Raw genomic sequence first — 18,615 nt, 5'->3', positions numbered from 1 at the left:
GGAATCATAGAATATCTTGAGTTGGAAGGGACCCATCAGGATCAGCAAAGCACAACTCCTGACTCTGCACAGGATATTCCCAGGAGTCACACCATGTGCCTGAGAGTGGTGTCCAAACACTTCCTGAATTCTGTCTGGCTTGGACTGTGAACACTTCTCTGGGAAGCCTGTTCCTGTGTCCAACCACCCTTTGAGAGAAGAATTTTTTTCTAATACCCAACGTAAACATTCCCAACCCAACTTCAGGCCATTCCCTTGGGTCCTGTCACTGGTCAGCACAGAGCAGAGACCAGTGCCTAACCCTCCTCTTCCCCTCATGAGGACATTTAATCTGTGATAGATACCCCCACAGTCTGAGGCTTTTCATCCTGGAACCAAAACATGCCAGATGAGAACACCATAGCACTCTCTATGATAGGAATAATGCTTTCCTGATTTGACAAGAAGTAAAGAAGTAGCTCAGCTGATACATTGCAGGAACTCCTCTTTTTTTTTTTTTTTTTTTTAAATTGCTTTTTTTATCTCCAGCAACTTCAGTACATAATGATCTCCAGTGACTACTGTGTGCTCTTGCCCTTACTGTGAAGAAACATTCGGGTGGCCTAAAACTTCATTATGTATAAAAGAGATGGAGTTGAAGTCACTTATGTAAGAAAGAAAAAATAAAAAACTGGACTACCTGCTAGGTAACTTGCAAAATCTTCTTTTCCAGTCAGTGCAAACCAGACACTTTTAAAAGGGCTTTACTAAGAGCTCTCCATACCCACAGAACCAAAATGTAGCCATGGCAGAGAATGTGGTGGTGACTGAGATGTTCTGCTGTATGCACCTCACTGGGCTGCAGACAGCTTCTGGGGTGTTCAAAAGCTAATCAAGTAACAGGAAGCTTTTCTTTAAAGTAGAAATTTTGCTATCTTATAACTTGTCCAAGCCATGGTGTATTTTCTCAAGCACTAGAAAAAGCACCTCTCTCATTTGGGAGATATCCCTCTGAACAATATATCAGGCAATATAATTTTGCAAGTCCTAAATCTACACTATAGGAACCCAACGAGCTGTCACTGGGGCAGCTTCAAGTAACTGTAAGCAATGTCTGCAAATCCCAGAGAGCTCAAAGGCTCCCCATAGCTAAAGGGAAAACCTAACTTGTATCTCCTTTATTATATCTAGAAGATTTAGTTTTATTTCTGAATACAATGTATGAAATTATCTTCTCAGTTCAATGGTACATACTGACCTCTAAGTTCAGTGGCCTTTACACTGATTGCAAGAGAGCTATCAGAAATTTACATTCAAGTTACTGAAAGCAAGCTCCAATTCAGAAACTTCATCAAATGTTTCTATCTGTAGGTATTCTGGCAGCAAATAGTCTGATGTTATACTTATCAAGATCGCTGGAAAAAACATCTTTTATTAATGCATGTTTAGTGGGTTTTAAAATATTCATAGTTATGTATATTTTCGTTATCTGGCATGGGCAGGTTAGAGTTTAAAAAATGCATGGATCAGTTACTAGTGTCACAATCATGTAAATGGAAGTATTTGAAAATTATTTATTGTCTGTTTTCTTGCATTAAAAAATACCCCAAACCTACTAATCTGTATATTAAGATCTTCCATTGTCCAATACAACATATTTTTATAGCAGCATTTACTAATTTTCCCTTAATGACTCCCAATACCCTCCTATTTTACCACATATTTATCATAAATAGAATACAATACACAGATATACTGTGAAATCATCAACTTGTATTACTGGAGTTCTACTGACTCTAAAAAGTGGATATGTTGATTCACATCTATTGCTGTCAAGTGTATGTGCACACAGACACACACACGCATATTTTTTATGCCTACAGGTACTTTATGCTTTGGTGGGAAAAAAAAGACATCTATTTAGAGAATAAAATTCAGTAAGAACATGTAGATACACATCCAGTTCAACAGAGTAAGAGTTAAGCAAAATTTCCACTATTAAATTGCACTTTAAAAAGTCAAAGTCTGTTGGCTAGCAGGGCCAGGAACTAAGTGTACTTCTGCAACAAACTGTCAGTATAGGCAGTTTCATAAGAATCATGTTGAAACCTTGACAAAAATACTGTTCAGATCCAATGACAATCATTCAGTCTTAAGCAATTGAGCTGAATATCCTTTCACAGACGGCAGCCCTCCACAATGACACCACAGAGTCCTCTGTCACTACTGAAAGCTGGCTGGTTTCTTTTAAATGAGGAGGGCTGTTGGATACTGTTGCATCTCCTGTGTGGGTTTTTCACCCTACCCCTAACTCTTTAAAAGAGAATTTTAAAATTGTACATCTACTACTCAGCACAAAAATAATTTTTATATCAGTAGCAAGTGATGCCTTTGAAATGTACTTCTGTCCTCCTTGTATGTGAAAAGAAACACTATGTGAACTATCAGACCAGAGCTAAATAACTATTGCAATTTGAACAAAACAGTCTTAGGAGAGTGGTTGCATTTTGACTATGAATTCAGACAAGTTCAAGAGTATCATATCCACTTTTGTTAGCAAACAATGTACTGAAATAACTGATTCTCAGCAAGAATTGCTACAGGTAGATAACACAGCTCTGGTATCTAAAAACCAAGTTCAGAACTAACATTTACTTATAGGTAGTATGCTCATAGAAGCATTAATACCTTTGGAGCTTAAATGAATTTATCAGATAAATTTCTGTTGTGAATCATTTGCTCAGCTTCAAAGAAAAAATGTTTTAAAATTGTGGGAAAAACATTTTTCTGCTCAATGTTTTCTCAGCATAGACAGCTGACCATTTAGAAATGGAACTAAAATCAAGTTGAGTCACCAACACTGAATATTTGCCAATGTTAGAAAACATGCTACCTCGTACAAGAAAGCTAACAGATCAGTTCCTTAAAAAAAAAAAAAGGCTGGAAAATGTGTGGGTTTTATTTTTACTACAAACAACAAGCTCAAATTTTGTCACATGTTTTTGCTTACATATTGAATCAGGTGCAAAATCCTATCCTGTCAAATAACTGGCTGTACCTATACTCTGACAGCTGGTTGCTAAATAAAGGGACTGGTGAAAAAATTGTGGGGAGTGAGTCTGGAGAACATAGAACTATTAACAATGAAAGCAATGGGATTGACAATGACAAACCCAATTTCAGACCAGTAGACCACTACTTTGAATTAACAAAGATCACTGGGAATGAAAAGTTCTGTGGTAGCTTGAATATTCTCAACACAGAGATAAGACAACTGTCATATACTATTAATTTCAACTTATTTTGTCTGATATGACTGAAATCAGAGTCAAGTCCCTGAATATAAAGGAACACCACTTACAAAGATGTACTTACCAGTGTATCATAAACTTACCATATATTGCTGGAGGGATATTTTACACAGAAATAACATACTGCTTCACAAAATATGTATGTAAATATCCATATTTTTAAATGAATATGTAAGACAACAGACACTTGATCCTTTAGGAGATTTTACTTCAAGCTAATACTAGGGAAGGAAATACATTACTGCTATATAACTTAGAAAGCTAGATATCAGAGAAATTAAGTACAATGGCAGCTAGACTGTTATTTATATTTTCTGCTAAAGGGAGCTAAATAAGATCTGACTGCTTACTGTCCTCTGCTGTAGTCATTGAAGTCCAGTTGCTGTAAGCATTGCCATAACCATTGGAGGCAACCACTCTCATCTCATACTCAGTGTAGGGCTGCAGATCTCCAACCCTGTGCTGCAAGGAAGCAGTAGGGCTGGGAAGCAAACTGCAAAGAAAAACAGTACGAGTTACTTCAGAACACATCCCAGCACCTCAAGAAAGACTAAAACATTACATCCTGTAACAATACCAGCCACCCTAAGGGTGAGCTGTGTTCAAGGGAAGGGACTTTTCTTGCTCAGCAGTGGATGGTGGCCTTGCCGCGCTCTGCGTACTCTAAAATGTCACCAGCAGAACGCCGCCGCCGCATCTGGAGTCGGTAGCTGGGCGTGCCCGGGGCGTTGTTGCGAACTGGTGTAGACCAGACAACCTGAAGACTGGTCGGAGTGGCAGATGAAAGCCTTGGAGGCATCACGCCATCTGGAGCTGTTGAAAAACATGGATGAATTAGAGCAGAGAAAACCATGGAGAACATATGCCGTGTGGAAACAGAATGCTCCATATACTGGAAAAACTGTTCCTCAGGATCAACAGTAATGTTAACATGGTCCATTTAGTTTAACATTTTCGCTACTGAACAATCCTGATTCTTAATTTTCTTCTTTCCAATACGTGAATATCATCTTGCTAAAAGCAAACCTCCAAACACCAAAAGTAATTCAGAAGCAACATATTTTCTACCACCTGTTCAAATATTATCTATTTCTCCCTGTGCCCAGCTCTGCCACCCTGAAAAGCTAAGGAAATGCTCACAGAAATGTTCCCCAGCATGAGTAAAATTGATCAGACTTTTTATCATTCAGATAACTCCTCACCCTTACAAATTAATAATAACTTAAAAAGAAAACAGAAGAAATTCTATGCAAACACCTTTAGGTAGAAATCAAAATAGATTCACTGAAGTCTCAGTCTGTAGCCCACTGTTTTGTTAAGGAAATTAATTTTTATGAAGTCCAAGGAACTGCAGATCAAAATGTGTCAGTAATGATACCACCGATGACCTTTCACTGCTGCAAATTTCACTGCATGCAGTAAAAAGAACTATGACAATTTACACCTGTGAGTTTATGGCTTTGCTTTTTCCTTAACAAGAGATCAATCTGTTGAAGAAACTTTCTGTATTTAAACACATCTGTAACTTTTATATACAACACATCTGTAGCCATATCTCTGGAGCTCTTTTCTAGAGTTAAAACACTGGAAAGTTACTGCCTATGTAATTTAAACTCTTGTATAATAGTTTTGCTTTTCATGGTCCAGTAGTTATCATTTGCTTTTTTTTCCTTTGGTCTTTCCAACAGAAATTCTTTTTCATTTCTGTTATTTTATTCTTGTCTCTATTGAAGAGAAACCAGTCTCACAGATCTCTAACTTAAAGTGTAGTTGTAAGCCTCAGGGCCTAAGTTGTAAGTTTTAAGATGAGCAAACAGTAATTTACAGTTAGCTTTATGATTTTCATTTACCACCTGTGTATGAGGTGGTTACTAAGAGGGAAGAAACAGACTTTGTCATACACTGTGTGAGTCATTCTCTCCCTGAAACAGGTGAAAGGATGCATCAACTCTGAAAAAGAAAGACATCAATCACATATAATAGTCTTTATTTATACTGATATATACATTAACAGATATGTGAACTAGCATCTGATATTTTTACTCTGATTATACTTATATCTGGGGCACTTCAACATTTTTCATCTCCAGATCCAAACTGCATTACAGGGAAAGGCACAAAACATGTCCTGCTCCAACCTAAGAAACTTATTCCCTTTACATTAGTTTCAAGGTCTGTCAGTTCTCATACAAAACTTTTACTAAAAACTGGCTTCTGGGCTACTGGAGTTATCAGCTACATCTGAGAGTTGGCCCCTAGCCCTACAGCCCTCCTGGTTTTTTTCAGGACAAGATGAAGTAGAACAGAACCTCCAGCTTCCCTCATTTCCTTCTGCTCCTTTCTGTCACTGTGAAAAAGAAAACATATAATATGGGGGCTCGAGCCACCTTGTGTTTGGATGCCCTTTCCTGCTGCTGTTACCTACATCTAGGGAAAAAGGCTCCAGTAAATCCCAAGTAAAACTGAAAGTCCTCCTGTTTCCAAATCCAGAAAAACTCTGAGATTTATGTAATTCATGGTCTGCAAATCCCATGCCAACACCTTCAAGGCCAATAATGAGACTATGAGCACTTCATTTCAGAGGGAAGAAGGTGGCTGGCTTAACTTAAATAGCCCCAATATCTCTCCAGCTGAGCCATCAAAAACAAACATTTGCACACCAAATGTCTCTGCACGTGACATTCACTCTCACAGTAAAATGGAAAACACATTTATTTACCTCACATAACATTGTTCTCTTTAACACCAACATAAGCAGAGTTGGGTTTAGGTTGTGCAATAAAAGGTTTTAAAACTTATGGACGTAAACAGCACTCTCAGATAACCATGTCTTATTTTGGCATCCTTTATAAGGTGATTCCTGAAGTCAAACTGAGATAGCACAAGTAATGCAATTAAAGTAAAAATTTTTAGTTCAGGGTTTTTAAGCATTTTTCTAAGCTGACACCAACAGAAAGATATTCAATATTCCTTCAAACCTGGGTACTACCTCATTTGAAAAGAAACTGTCTGCAGATTAAAATGCAACAGTTTTTAAAGTTCACACAGAAATTCTACCCAGCAAAAAAAAGCTGCATCTAGAAATGAATCTAATTAATCGACCTAGTAATTTGGCCAGGAAGTCAAAGTTCATGTTACTGAGGGGACAGTGTGAGGCTACTCACTGAGGAGGCAAAAGCGTTAAATTTATTTGCAGCTCTGTCAGGACACGTGACTTCACCTTTGCTTTTCATTTACAGGTCTGTTAAATGGAGATAATAATACTGATCCTTCTTTGTAAAGCTCTCTGAGATCTACAAAGTAAAAGCTCAGATTAAGCTTTATGTATGTATAGAGGTTGTTATTATAGCGATACAGGAATGTTCATCAAAAACAAAGATGTAGCTGTCTAAATGTCAATAACAATTCCACAGTCTGGATGTTATTTTAATGGCATAGGTAATCTCAGCTAAATGTTCAAATCTCTTCTACCAACAAAAGCACAGCATAGGGAAGAGCAGAAAATTTGGACAAATCTCTACTGTGAAAGTCGCCTGACCCTGAGTCTTGTTGGTAGAAAAAGCCAAGCCCACTACTTTCAGACCAACATATTTCAATACACAGCAACTGTATTTATATGAATAACTTCCTGCAGCCCACAGAGAATTTCCTCAGCGATGTACTAGTGTGTGTTCTCCAAAGGAATGGGGCAAGGGGGCAGGAGGTACAGCAAATAAATTGTCAAGTCTCTGCTGAGTCATAATGAGAAAGGTGCTCTATTAAACTAATCACGATTTGCTCATTAAAATGGCAGAGCACTTACCCCCCAAAATGGTAATTCTAATTTGCACACAAAACATCCTCTGACTATTTCAAGCATTCCTCATCATCAAGGTCTTCAGTGTAACATTTCCCCCAGCTTAACCCTTTTTATCCAAGCCATATCCCCAAGAGACTCCTTACTACCCAAGTAATAACTGGCAACAAGCAATAATTCTACTGTGAATTTCTCAACAGAAGAGCCATGTATCTATCAGCTTGATATATCGTCTTTAAGATGCAGTGTTGCTCAAAAATCTCCCCTCGAGCTTTAATATGACCCTCAGGGGGCAAGCACTCCACTTGCAACCTACTGAATCAACATCTAGCCCAGTAAATCCTCACTTAGCAGGGCAGAAAGTCATGCTTTGTATATCAAGAGACTACAAAGGCAGAAAAAAATATTTAATCAGATGTCAATTCTAATCAAATAATTAATAAGCAGTTCCAGAAAACAATAAAAACTGAAGACTGTTTCAAGATGACAATGATATATTGTATTCCAAATACTCAAGTACGTGCAGATGGATTGAGAAAGATCTGATCCCTCTTCAGCCAGTAATGTGCTAAGCAGCCTTTGAAAAGGGTTTCAACTTTTTGCTTCAATTTCTTTATCTTAAATAACATGTGCAAAAATAGTCAGCTTTTAAGTATTTGTTTATTTTAGGACAGCAATCATTGTGTGAAATGATTGTGCTTAAATGTTTATTCCATGTTGAAAGCTTTTTTTTTCTGAGAGGTATTCATTATATTTATGATAAGGATTTATCTGAAATGTAAATTTTCTGAAAGTAGATGACTTTGAGCAGGACTATTAAAATGTGAACTACTACTAGGAAAATAGATTATTATTTAATTATAAAAATGTTGCCTTTCATAAGAAGAAGAAAATCCAGAAGAAAAGCAGAGCTCGATTACATATCTATAAAATTGGTATGAACTCATAGCAACTTTGAAGTGTCACTCTTTTAACAGGGATCAGATATACTAATCTCAATGTATCCATAATATCACCAGATAGGCATCTAGAAGATTTTGGAGCTATGAATATGTAGCTCTGTAAGTTGCCACATCTGCATATATAAAATATTTAGCATTTGTATCTTATCAAAATATATTGCATACACATGGATGTAAATGATAGCTGCAGGGATTTAATTACAGGGGAGAAGGAAAATAGACGCGCCAGCACTTGCACCAAAACAGCAAGGAAAAGTTCCACTCAGACTGCCTTTAGATGAGTGTCTTGCTCTGTCATGACTACACTTCCTCTTTTCCAGGTTCAATTCACAAACCCCATTTCTTTATCTCATTGTAGTGCTTCCTTAGGTACTCCTGATTCATTTCCTATTTTAGGTGCCCATACTGAGATCATCTTATTATGGCACTTTTTATGCCAATATCTTCTGCACTTTGACATTTGTTTCTTCTGATTTTCTCAGGTATGCCTGTTATCAAGTGGTTTGCTCAGTCCAAATAATTCCAGTCATTGCACTTTCCATAATTCTCAACTTCAGCATGTGTTTTAGCTTCATTTCATAGAAAGACAGGCCATGATGCTGGGCCATATGTCATCACTAGAACAGCATGCTAATTATAAACCTTTTTCTCTTGGCAAACCAGAAGATTGCTTTTTTTTGTTTCTTATCTTCACAGGTTCACCAAAGTTTACTCTGGTTTGGTTTTTAACCCTTTCCCCATTATTTTTCATTCTCAGCATATACTGAATAGAAGAGTTGGTCTTGATTTTTTCACTTAATATATATTTGCAACCATGTAATTTCTCCCACTCTCAATCACAAGAGAATGCACAGAACATTTTTGGACTTTCTTCCTAATTTTATGATTTCACTGCTGGATGTTTTCAGTCACAGATATAGCTCCACCTAACCAAGGACAACACACCCTTATTCAATGGACATCCTTCCACTTTGGAACACAAAATGTGAAAGGTTCATGGTGGCCCTCTCGCTATCCCCTCTCTGGCACATTTATCTTGGGAAGAAAGGATGCTGTGTTTTGGCAAAAAAGCAAATTGAGAGATATAAAGTAGCTTAAAGCCTGTAAGTCCAAACTTGTTCACATCTCATGTCAGTGAAATTTTTGTTTCAGAAGTATAATATAAACCAGGTACAGAAATATCTTGTTCTCTCTTCATGATCTATCCTGTTTTACATCTCTGCTTTCTGCCATATTAGTAATTTCATTTGAAAAGAAATGGTTTTGTAAATCTATTCAGAAGAGCATTTTAGCATTAATCCTTAATGTTACCTGCATGGTACAATATCATTCAGAAAAATAAAAATAGGATGTTTGAAAAAAATCTAAAATTTCTCTTTATCTGGATTGAGTACGTAAGTTCTAACTGTGGAGTTTTCCACACTTTCACTGTTCAGTATTCCTAGCAGCAAAGCATAATTTTAATAGGGCTCTAAAAATCAACTTGGGTTTTATTCCATGATCTGCTGACCCAAAGTTTAAGACAATTGTCTTTTGAAATCCCAAAGCAGGCTTACTTATTCCTCATTAATATTGTTCCAGAAACAAACAAACTAACTAACAAACAAAAAAACCAAACCAAAACAAAAAAACCCCACCCCCAAAACCAAAAACCAAAACAATCAGACCTTCCCCTCCTTTTAATGAACTTTTCTTCATGTGCAACCTCAACACCTGCAACCTGGGCATGGGTCTCACATGGAAATACATGTGAGATGCTCCTTTCCTAAATGTTACATTTCACTGAGGTCAACACTATAAAAATGTCTTACTTATTTGTCACCTCATCTTTCCAGAAGAAGCAACCTGCCTTCCTTCCTCATGTTGGGTGGAAGTTTGTCCATCTTACTCAGCAAGAACATTACTAAACTCCAAAAGCTACAAAAGAATGCCAATAAGCAATTAGCTGAATGATTAATGATTTTAATACCTGTAGTAAGGACATTGGCTAGAATTTATAACTGCCCAGTAAAACCAATTATTCAAAAGGACTGTTCAAAAGGATGGCAAGCCAATAACTGCCATGTAACAAAATTAATTTTTTTTAAATACTATGAAGAAAAACCATATGGAAAGGTATTACAGAATCAGGCAGAAGCTGCAATTAAACAAACAGCTCTTGCTGGTTAACTGTGACTCTGGCTACTGGAAAATGAAATATCTCTGTAAAAAAGTTTTAAGAAACTATAAGATCTGCCTGTTTTAAGTTAGGGGGCAGATGTGGCAAGTGCAGTGGGAAGAAGATCCTGTCTATCATCATGCAAAGACTTCAGTTTCCTGCATGAAGTAGCTTTAGAAATTAAGTTCAGGAGGTTTTTTTTGGATTGCAATAATAATTATTATTGGACTTTTTTGTAGTTGGATTTTTAGCAGTTTTGGGTTTAGGTTTGTTTGTTTTTTCAAAAGAAAAAGACAAAAAATTTGACATCATCTTACAGCTTTCTTTATAATTAGTATCTGGCATCAGAGAGATATAACCAGAGGCAGGCATGGTACCTGCCACGCTGAAGGAAACACCTCTGGTGATAGCTGGTGAGCAGACTATTGGCTAAATTAAAACCTCTTTCTTAATGTTGATGCCAGAATTTCAGAGTATTGGAGGGTGGCTTTTAAGCTTGCAGCATCTTGTCTGAAACTAAACAGTTCGTAGATAGTTCTGGAAATCCAGAGACTCCCCAAAAACAACCAAAAAACCCCCCAAATATTATCACTCGTGGTTGGGAAAAGATGAGGGAAGAAAGTTTAAAACTATGTAGTTAAAAGAACAGTAAGGATAGACACATTAGAACCTTCAACTTTGCAGAAGTTTTGCAAAGATAGAGAATGTTTCCCAGGACACACAGAAATGTGTGTCCTGGGAAACAGGACACACAGCAATGGGATTAAACTTCTGCAAAAAAACTTTTAAATCTCCATCAGAGTAAACGAATGCTTAAAGAAAATGAGATAACTTACAATTTTGAGGAAAGAAGATGGCGCAAGCTGATTTCCCAATTAAGTCTTTTTCAGACTAATAATTCTTTGAAGGGGATTCTAATGTCATAGAAGGAGAGAAAGATAAAAGAAAAAGGGAAAGGCACAGAGGTGATGATGTTACAAGAAGCATATGCATTGTTCCGAAGCATAATCTCTTAAAATTAATTTTTAATAATAATTTATTCTATGACTGAAGGAAAAAGGATAACACCAGATATTCAAAACCAGAAAGCATCATTCCACTTGAACAAGGGGACACAGCTTCTGCAAATGATTATTAGCTAGACAGGGTTCTCAAGCATTGGAACAGACTGCCCAGGGAAGAGGGGGAATCACCATCCCTGGAGGTATTTAAAAGGTGTGCAGGTGTGGTGCTTAGGGACATGGATTAGTGGTGGACCTGGTCATGCTAGGTTAGTGGTTAGTTGATGACCTTAAGGATCTTTTCCAATCTAAATGATTCTATGATTCTATATCTCCAACCAACATGGCAAAAGAAACTAAGAAAATACAGCACCCTCAGTTGAATGGTAAAGAAAACGGGATACTGGAAAAAACGTGAATGCTCTTACTAAACAAGAAATCTCATTAAATAAGAAGTCTCCTCATACTGCTGTCCTGCAATATGGATGTGCTCGTGTACTGCTAAAGAACAGACCACCCTGTTAAAGAACAGACCACCCTCAGTGCTACCAGTGGATGTGGAGTTCGACAGAAGCCTCAGTTTATATATCCTTCTATGTACAGACTGGAGAACAATGCAGGGATGCAAATAAATTAGCTCTGCAGTAAGATTACCTGTAGTTATTTTTAATCCATAAATTTCTCTGTGGTACATAATGGATGGTGTGAAATACTACAATTTCTGATGGAAACCAAGGTTGAGAGTGCCCATAAATAGAAAATGGGTCTGACAAGATGACAGATTAGCTAGTGTTAGGGAGCCACTGCATACAGTGGGTGGTGCAGTCTTATTATATCCTGAATATCCTACAGGTATCTGTGAGATCCAGGTCACTGGAATACCTTTTGGCCACAAAACAACTGCAGCCAGAACAGACTTTCATCTCACAAATTCTTTCCTTACTTGCAGGAGAGGAGGAAAAGAGGCTCCCTAAAGTTTCTGCTCCTAGTAATCAAGACAACACAAAGCTGGCTTTTGTTCACAGCTATTACTTAATTCCTTATGATATATATGGTAATCACAAAAAGACTTTGACTCAGTGTCAAAATGACTCAAAAACTCTAACTTTACAGACTGGGAGTCTTGTCTTTGCTCGCAACAAATGTTGTTCACCTCAAGAGAGTAGAAGCCACGCCAGTAGAATACCGATTGCGTAATTCTTCGCAAATTGATTTCTTAAGGTTCCATCAGGTGTCTTGTAAAATTTTGCTCCCTGGAAGTCTGTTTCAGTAGCAACCACATTCTCACAAATGGAAGATTAAAAAACCCAACTAACCAAAAAACCCCCTAGAACCCCCCCTTAAGTATATACTACTTTGCTCCAATCTTCACGCTATAAAAAAGCATATTAACTTTTCCTGCTCACCTCAGTTGGACAAGGCTGAAAACAAAAATCTCAAAGCCACAATATCTATTAAGTAGAAACTCTGGTTTGTGTGTCATCTTAACCTGCCTCTCAATTTACTCTATGGCATTCAAAGCATAGAGACTTTGAAGTAGCCTATATTCTCTAGTTTTCTTCTGCAAAGTATAGTATATGTCAAATTTAGGAAAAAATACCAAAAATGACTGTATATTTTATTAAAAGCCTATTTTTATTCTCTCTGTCTCTTTTTAACAAAAGTATAATTTAGCTGTTGTTCCCTTAGGTACGAGGTACACAGTTCATAATTCATTTGATATAAAATGTCAGTTTAGATTTTTGCACTTCTTTGATAAATGAGAAAAAACATGTACATTTCAATTTCCTTCTACGAGGTTTCACTAACAGAAGCCCCCCTCCCATTGTGCTGCTCAAAGACCTTTGCGTTAAATTAAACATCAAGATTCAGAAACTGTAGGGAATGATATTTCCAAGACATACAGTACAAATACACGAGACTGGGAAAAAAGGTAATGATTTTTCCTACCAGTAAAGTGATGTCTCCCAAAGAGTATCTTTGATCCTTGAATTAGTTCTCAGTTATAATTTAATATATCAAAACTGTCAGCAGCTTTCCTTACATTTAAACATAAAGTGATATAGTCAGCTCCACAAAAAGCAAAATACAACATTCAGGGGCTTTCTCCTCCCCACCCACAACATGTGCTTGTGACTCTGAAGTCCATCAATATTAATGAGGAAAATCTGTGTACATCAAAGGAGACAGCAAAGAATTAATTTAATTGTATCTGTCATCATTGCTAGTATGGAGTGGTTTTTTCCTGTATAACCAAACCCTGCCATTGATCAACGTGCAAAACCCTCAAGGGTGTAATCTGCACAATGGAATAGAGAAGAATCAAAATTTTAGTTCTGGAAATTGAACTGTTATAATTAGGAAAAATAACAACAAAACACTGTGTATTATTCTCTTAGGTAACACACGAGGCCAAGGCTGACAAATCTGAGCCACCACATTTACAGAGTAAACAAGAATTCTTATCACTCCTCAAATTGCCAATTGCAATGCTATGGCTGTCACTTCACGTTATGGTCCAGTCCAACAGCTGTGGGATCAATAAATTAGGCTGTATTAGAAAATACCAATAGGATCACATTCTGATGCTTATGCTGAGAACCAGCACTGATGAACAGCATACATCCAGAGCCATGAACCACAGAACTCAGCATCTTCTCCTCTTGCCCTGTGTTGCTGCTGTGCACACTCCCTCACCCCAGCCTGTGAAGTGTCATCAGCCCCACGTTACAACAGCATCTGCTCTCTTTTCCCCCAATAAATGAGGTTTTCCCCTACAACAGCAGAGTTTCGACAGGATAGGTGGACAGTATTCTGCACTGCCTCCTTAAGAACCCAGAAATTAATACACTGCCCAGCAACTGGGAGAAAAGATGAATGATTCAGATCTCCTTTTTTTCAGCTAGTGTTCTAACAAAGAAAAGCCATGAAAGAATATCAAAAGTAACGCCTCCATTGCACCTAACTGTGACAAAAATCCCTGACTGTATTTAACCCATCACAGTTCCCCACTAAATACAGCACTTTAATTGACAGAAATATGATCTAGGTGTTATATACTGAAGCCAAATATTTAATATTAAGGGTGAATAAAAATCAATTCGGGCAAGACTACTTCCACACAGAAATAATTGGTTCAAAATATAGAGGTGACTTCTCTGATGAATAGGGTAAAAGGATTATAACCTTTTATAGCCAAGCTATCCACATAGGAATGTTCATAGTGCATTATTAAATAGCTACCTATCAGTTAATGCCCTGTTCTAGACACTTGTAACAAATAAACCATTTCTATGAATTATCTCTGGGCTTCATTTCCTTAAATAGCACTGAAGAACACATAAATTCACTGGAATTGGTGGTAGTGTGTCAATACACAACAATAAATGATCTGCTCACAAGTATTTTTACTGAAAAGACCTCAACTACTGTCATCTTGTTCAAAATCTGGTAGCCTAATTGACTAAAAGTCATTTTACCACCATCGTGCTTTATTCAAACCCAAACCAGGCTGAATGTGTTCTGCCTTCTGTGCCACAAGACATTTTAGAGCATTTACCCCAAAATACATGCACCATTAATCAGAGGTTGAAGTAAACTAAATATCTTGGCAATACTTACTCTCTAAAATACAGATTTTCTTCAATCTTTTGACAAAAAGTAGAGCCAGAGGAAACTTGCTCTCCTTTGTTCATTTTTCAAACATAGGGCTAAATCCTTCACACAGAAAATTTAGAGCTGATTATTCAGATTACAGCCATTAGTTGAATATGTCGGACAGCAGTATCAATTTCTTATTAATAACCCTCTCAAATAGGCTACTTAGTATGTAAGAGTACTTTCTAAAGAAAAATAGAGAAAAGAGAAGTATTTTTTTCTTTATATAATGCCATCTCTTCAGTTATTCAACTTCTTTTCTTTATATATATATTATTAGAAATTTTTAGATAATCTAAACTCAGTCAACCTGAATGCACATATTTTCTCTGTACATACTGGCTGCATTAAACTATGGGGTCACCTTTCATAGAGAAGCAATCCTTCAGTCTAAGCTAAGAAAAAAGCTAAGTCAGTCTAAGAAAAAAGGCTGACAAACTTTGTGACATGTATATTATACTTTCCAGCATGAGGAGCAATATAGAATTTTCTTTTACCTTCTGTTGCTAACACATACGTCTCTCTGTGTCTGTAAAATGGAAATAGCAATCCTCAGTCACCTACTGGAAATCTGAATTGGCAGATACATTTGTAAAAATCATCAAAGTAAATAGGTCAGTATACAAACAGTAAGGAATAATATAATTCAATACTGGACATATCCCCCAGCAACATGAAATACATTAATTCCCCTTCTCATTTTACTCAGCTGGAATTAATCTAAGAGCATAGTATTTCTTTGTCAGGGGAATAAGCATGATCTGCATAGAGATCCAAAGATAAAAAAAGACAGAAAGCAATCATTATACATGAACATGCATATACTGATATATCTTATACATTTTTGTGTCTGTGCATCTGCACACACATGCAGACATCAAAAATAACATTCAGAAAGAAAAGAACAGTGAGGAAAAGCTGTCAAATGCCAAGAATCAACCTTTAAGGGCTGTAGACTCATAGTTGCCTTTGTTGAAAGAAAGAGGGTAGGCACACACCAACACACCAACACTGCATTATAGGAAAACCAGAGGAGAAGTGGTGACTCTAGTCACTAATTCTTATTCAACTTCCATTTTCTCCCCCTTTTTCTGCCTTTATAGAGAAGCTTCTTTCTTCTCAGGTACTCAGCCAACTAAGCTAAAGTTAACAACATAGATGTGACAGAAAAGGGGGGCTACACTAAGAAAAAGTAGGGAAAAGTCAAGCTTGAAATACTTCCAGAACAAATCATTAACTATAGGAAGGAAAAATACTTTTTTCTGCGAAGTGTTTTAAAAATTCCAATATAAAGTTTCAGATATTTTTAATTCAATTTCTGATCCTTTTCCAAATTACAAGAGAAAACTTCCAAAATGTAGTTACTAACAGTAATTTTTAACTGTATCTAGAACCAGCAAAAGCACTTTTAAGGCCATGTTTTTTAGAAAGATTATCTCTAATTTTTTCCTTAGCTAAAGAGAGGAAAAGAACAGTGATTTGATTTCCTGTACATTTAAACCTCAGCAAAATCTTTAAAAAAATCCTTAATTTCCACCCCCCCCCCCCAAGCTTTTTTCCCTAATATGGAAACATGACAAACATGCAACAGGGTGACAGAACTTTGCTGGAAGTGTAGAGTTCATTGCAGGCAGAGGAACTTCAAAACTTCCTAAACTGTGCAAAGTGGTTCAAGCCTTCAAACCTTGCCACTTAACCCAAATGCTTTATGATCACCAGGCTAACTTCCATAATCGAGATGTGCAGAATCTTCAAGCGCAGAATGACATATACAGAATGACGTGACTAAAAAAAACCCAGCAAACCTATGAACAAACAAAAAACTCACAGATATTTGCCTTTGCTGACAGTTAATGAAAAGGAAATTTTATTCCAAAACCTATAGGGGCAGGAGTTGTCAAAAAAACAAAGTATAAAACCATGGGCTTTTTAGAAAAGCAGTGCAAATCATCGCAGCAAAGTAACACAAAAATTGATCCATTTCCTGGTACTTGCATATATCTGGGAAATGGTTCTAAAGACAAAATTCATGGCGTGATTTTTCAAACATCTTCTGTATGTTTTCACCAGAAATTTCAACAGGATTTTATTGTAGAATTCCTTCAGCAGAGCCTAACTTATCACATAAGCATTGCTGACTTCAGTTACAGTACTGAAAAATTAGTTCAGATTTGCTCAGAATGAAAAGAAAAATCAAAAGTAATAAAAAGCCCCAGAATGAATAAGCTTGAGATTATATAAATTTGGCACACTTCTAAATTGTGTACTTTTTGTGTACAATTGAAATTGATCTGAAATAGTTTAATGTAATAGTAGGTAATAGTTTTAAATAATTATCTACCTCTAAATTTCACAACAGCCTATTTGCCCCATTTCTATATATTCTTCTGTATTTCTGAGGTAAATCAAGCTGTAGTTTTTCAGCATGGCATCTTCCCTAGTACAGATTTCCTCTAAGAGCTCTTAAGAACAGTCTGGATCACACTCTAGGCCTAAGGTTTTGGAAAGACCTGAGTGAGACCCCTTCAGTGAGGTTAATTGCCTGCTTATAGACAATCAATTAGCTGGTGCACAGTTCTCCCTGTCTCATCTGGCTTTCCCTGAGCAAGTAAACACATCCATGCTCTTCCAGGAAACTAAAATTGCTGGTTTGATCTTCTTGATCTTGTCCCAGCTGTTTCATGCTGCTCTAGAAGAGACAAAGGAATTGAGGAGATGATAAATGCAGGTGCTTTGTGTCTGGAGCATGGAAAGACCACAGCTGGAACTATGGGATATATGCCCAGCCCCAAAAGCACAGGGTGCAAAGGCAAAGAGAAGGAGGCAATCAGAAGAAAAAAACATAGTTGGAGTGTCAGTGCCTGCTGGAAAAACTCCTCAGGTTTATGAGTAGAGACTTGCACAAGGCTTCAATTTATTTAATTTATAATGTGTGGAGTCAGGCTGAGCCCCAACTGGCTGCAGTTTAGGAAAGTGAGCAGCAAAGAGGGCATCTCTGTGCCTCCCACTGCCAGAGTTTGAAGACACAACTGTTCAGGAATGAGACTCCTCTTGTCTCCTGCCATGCAAAACACCCACCCAAAATCAAGAATAGACACAGTATGTGCTCACTGAAAGTTGTGCTGAACAGCCTGGGAGAAGGGAATAAAAGAAGAAAGTAGCACTAATGAAAATTACAATCAGTTCAATGCTGCAGAGATTATAGAAGAATTACTGTTTCAGTAGAACAGAAACTCCCAGTTTCCCACACAAGAACTTTTGGAATCCTACCCTCATATCCCCATGAAATCACCTTTCTGGACAAAAGGAAATAGAATGGCCAATTTATACGGCTTGCTACTGACCCTTTGTAATTAGCCAGGTCATTGATGAGAGAGGCAGGAGAGCTCTTCCCCCCTCCCCACTCTATCCTGATCTCTCCTCAAAGTACCTGTAGAAAAGATATGGTCACATATTTCACTAAGATCTTTCTGTTAACATAGAAGGTAAAGAACAAAAGAATCCCCTTGGATTCTTTCTCTTGGATTTCTCTCTAAAAAGAGAAGGGAGAGAGAGGAAAATGAGAAGAAGGAGAAGGAAAGGAGAGGAAAAAACGTGATACCTCAAACACCTGAAATTTGAAGCAAAGGACATTCTTCCAAAACAAATTTTATGGTGTCACACAATGTAATACTACGAAACACAGGAAAACAAATCTGTCTCACAGGGAAAATTCTAGCATATTCAAGTCTGATTTTTCTTCCAACATAAT

At 37.1% G+C, this 18,615-nt stretch overlaps 1 protein-coding gene across 1 annotated transcript in view; it reads right to left on the bottom strand.

The window, feature by feature from the left end:
• USH2A (usherin) overlaps positions 1 to 18,615 on the bottom strand; it is a 373,434-nt gene that overhangs the window by 134,697 nt on the left and 220,122 nt on the right. The window contains exons 38-39 of the mRNA XM_059841048.1: positions 3,953 to 4,103; positions 3,641 to 3,783 (exon numbers count right to left, since the gene is read on the bottom strand). Coding sequence (XP_059697031.1) covers positions 3,641 to 3,783; positions 3,953 to 4,103 — 294 coding nt within the window. The remainder of the gene's footprint in view (positions 1 to 3,640; positions 3,784 to 3,952; positions 4,104 to 18,615) is intronic.

Source organism: Haemorhous mexicanus, chromosome 3 (assembly GCF_027477595.1).
Source record: "Haemorhous mexicanus isolate bHaeMex1 chromosome 3, bHaeMex1.pri, whole genome shotgun sequence".
Taxonomy (NCBI): Eukaryota; Metazoa; Chordata; class Aves; order Passeriformes; family Fringillidae; genus Haemorhous; species Haemorhous mexicanus.
This window is presented reverse-complemented; position numbering and strand designations above follow the sequence as displayed.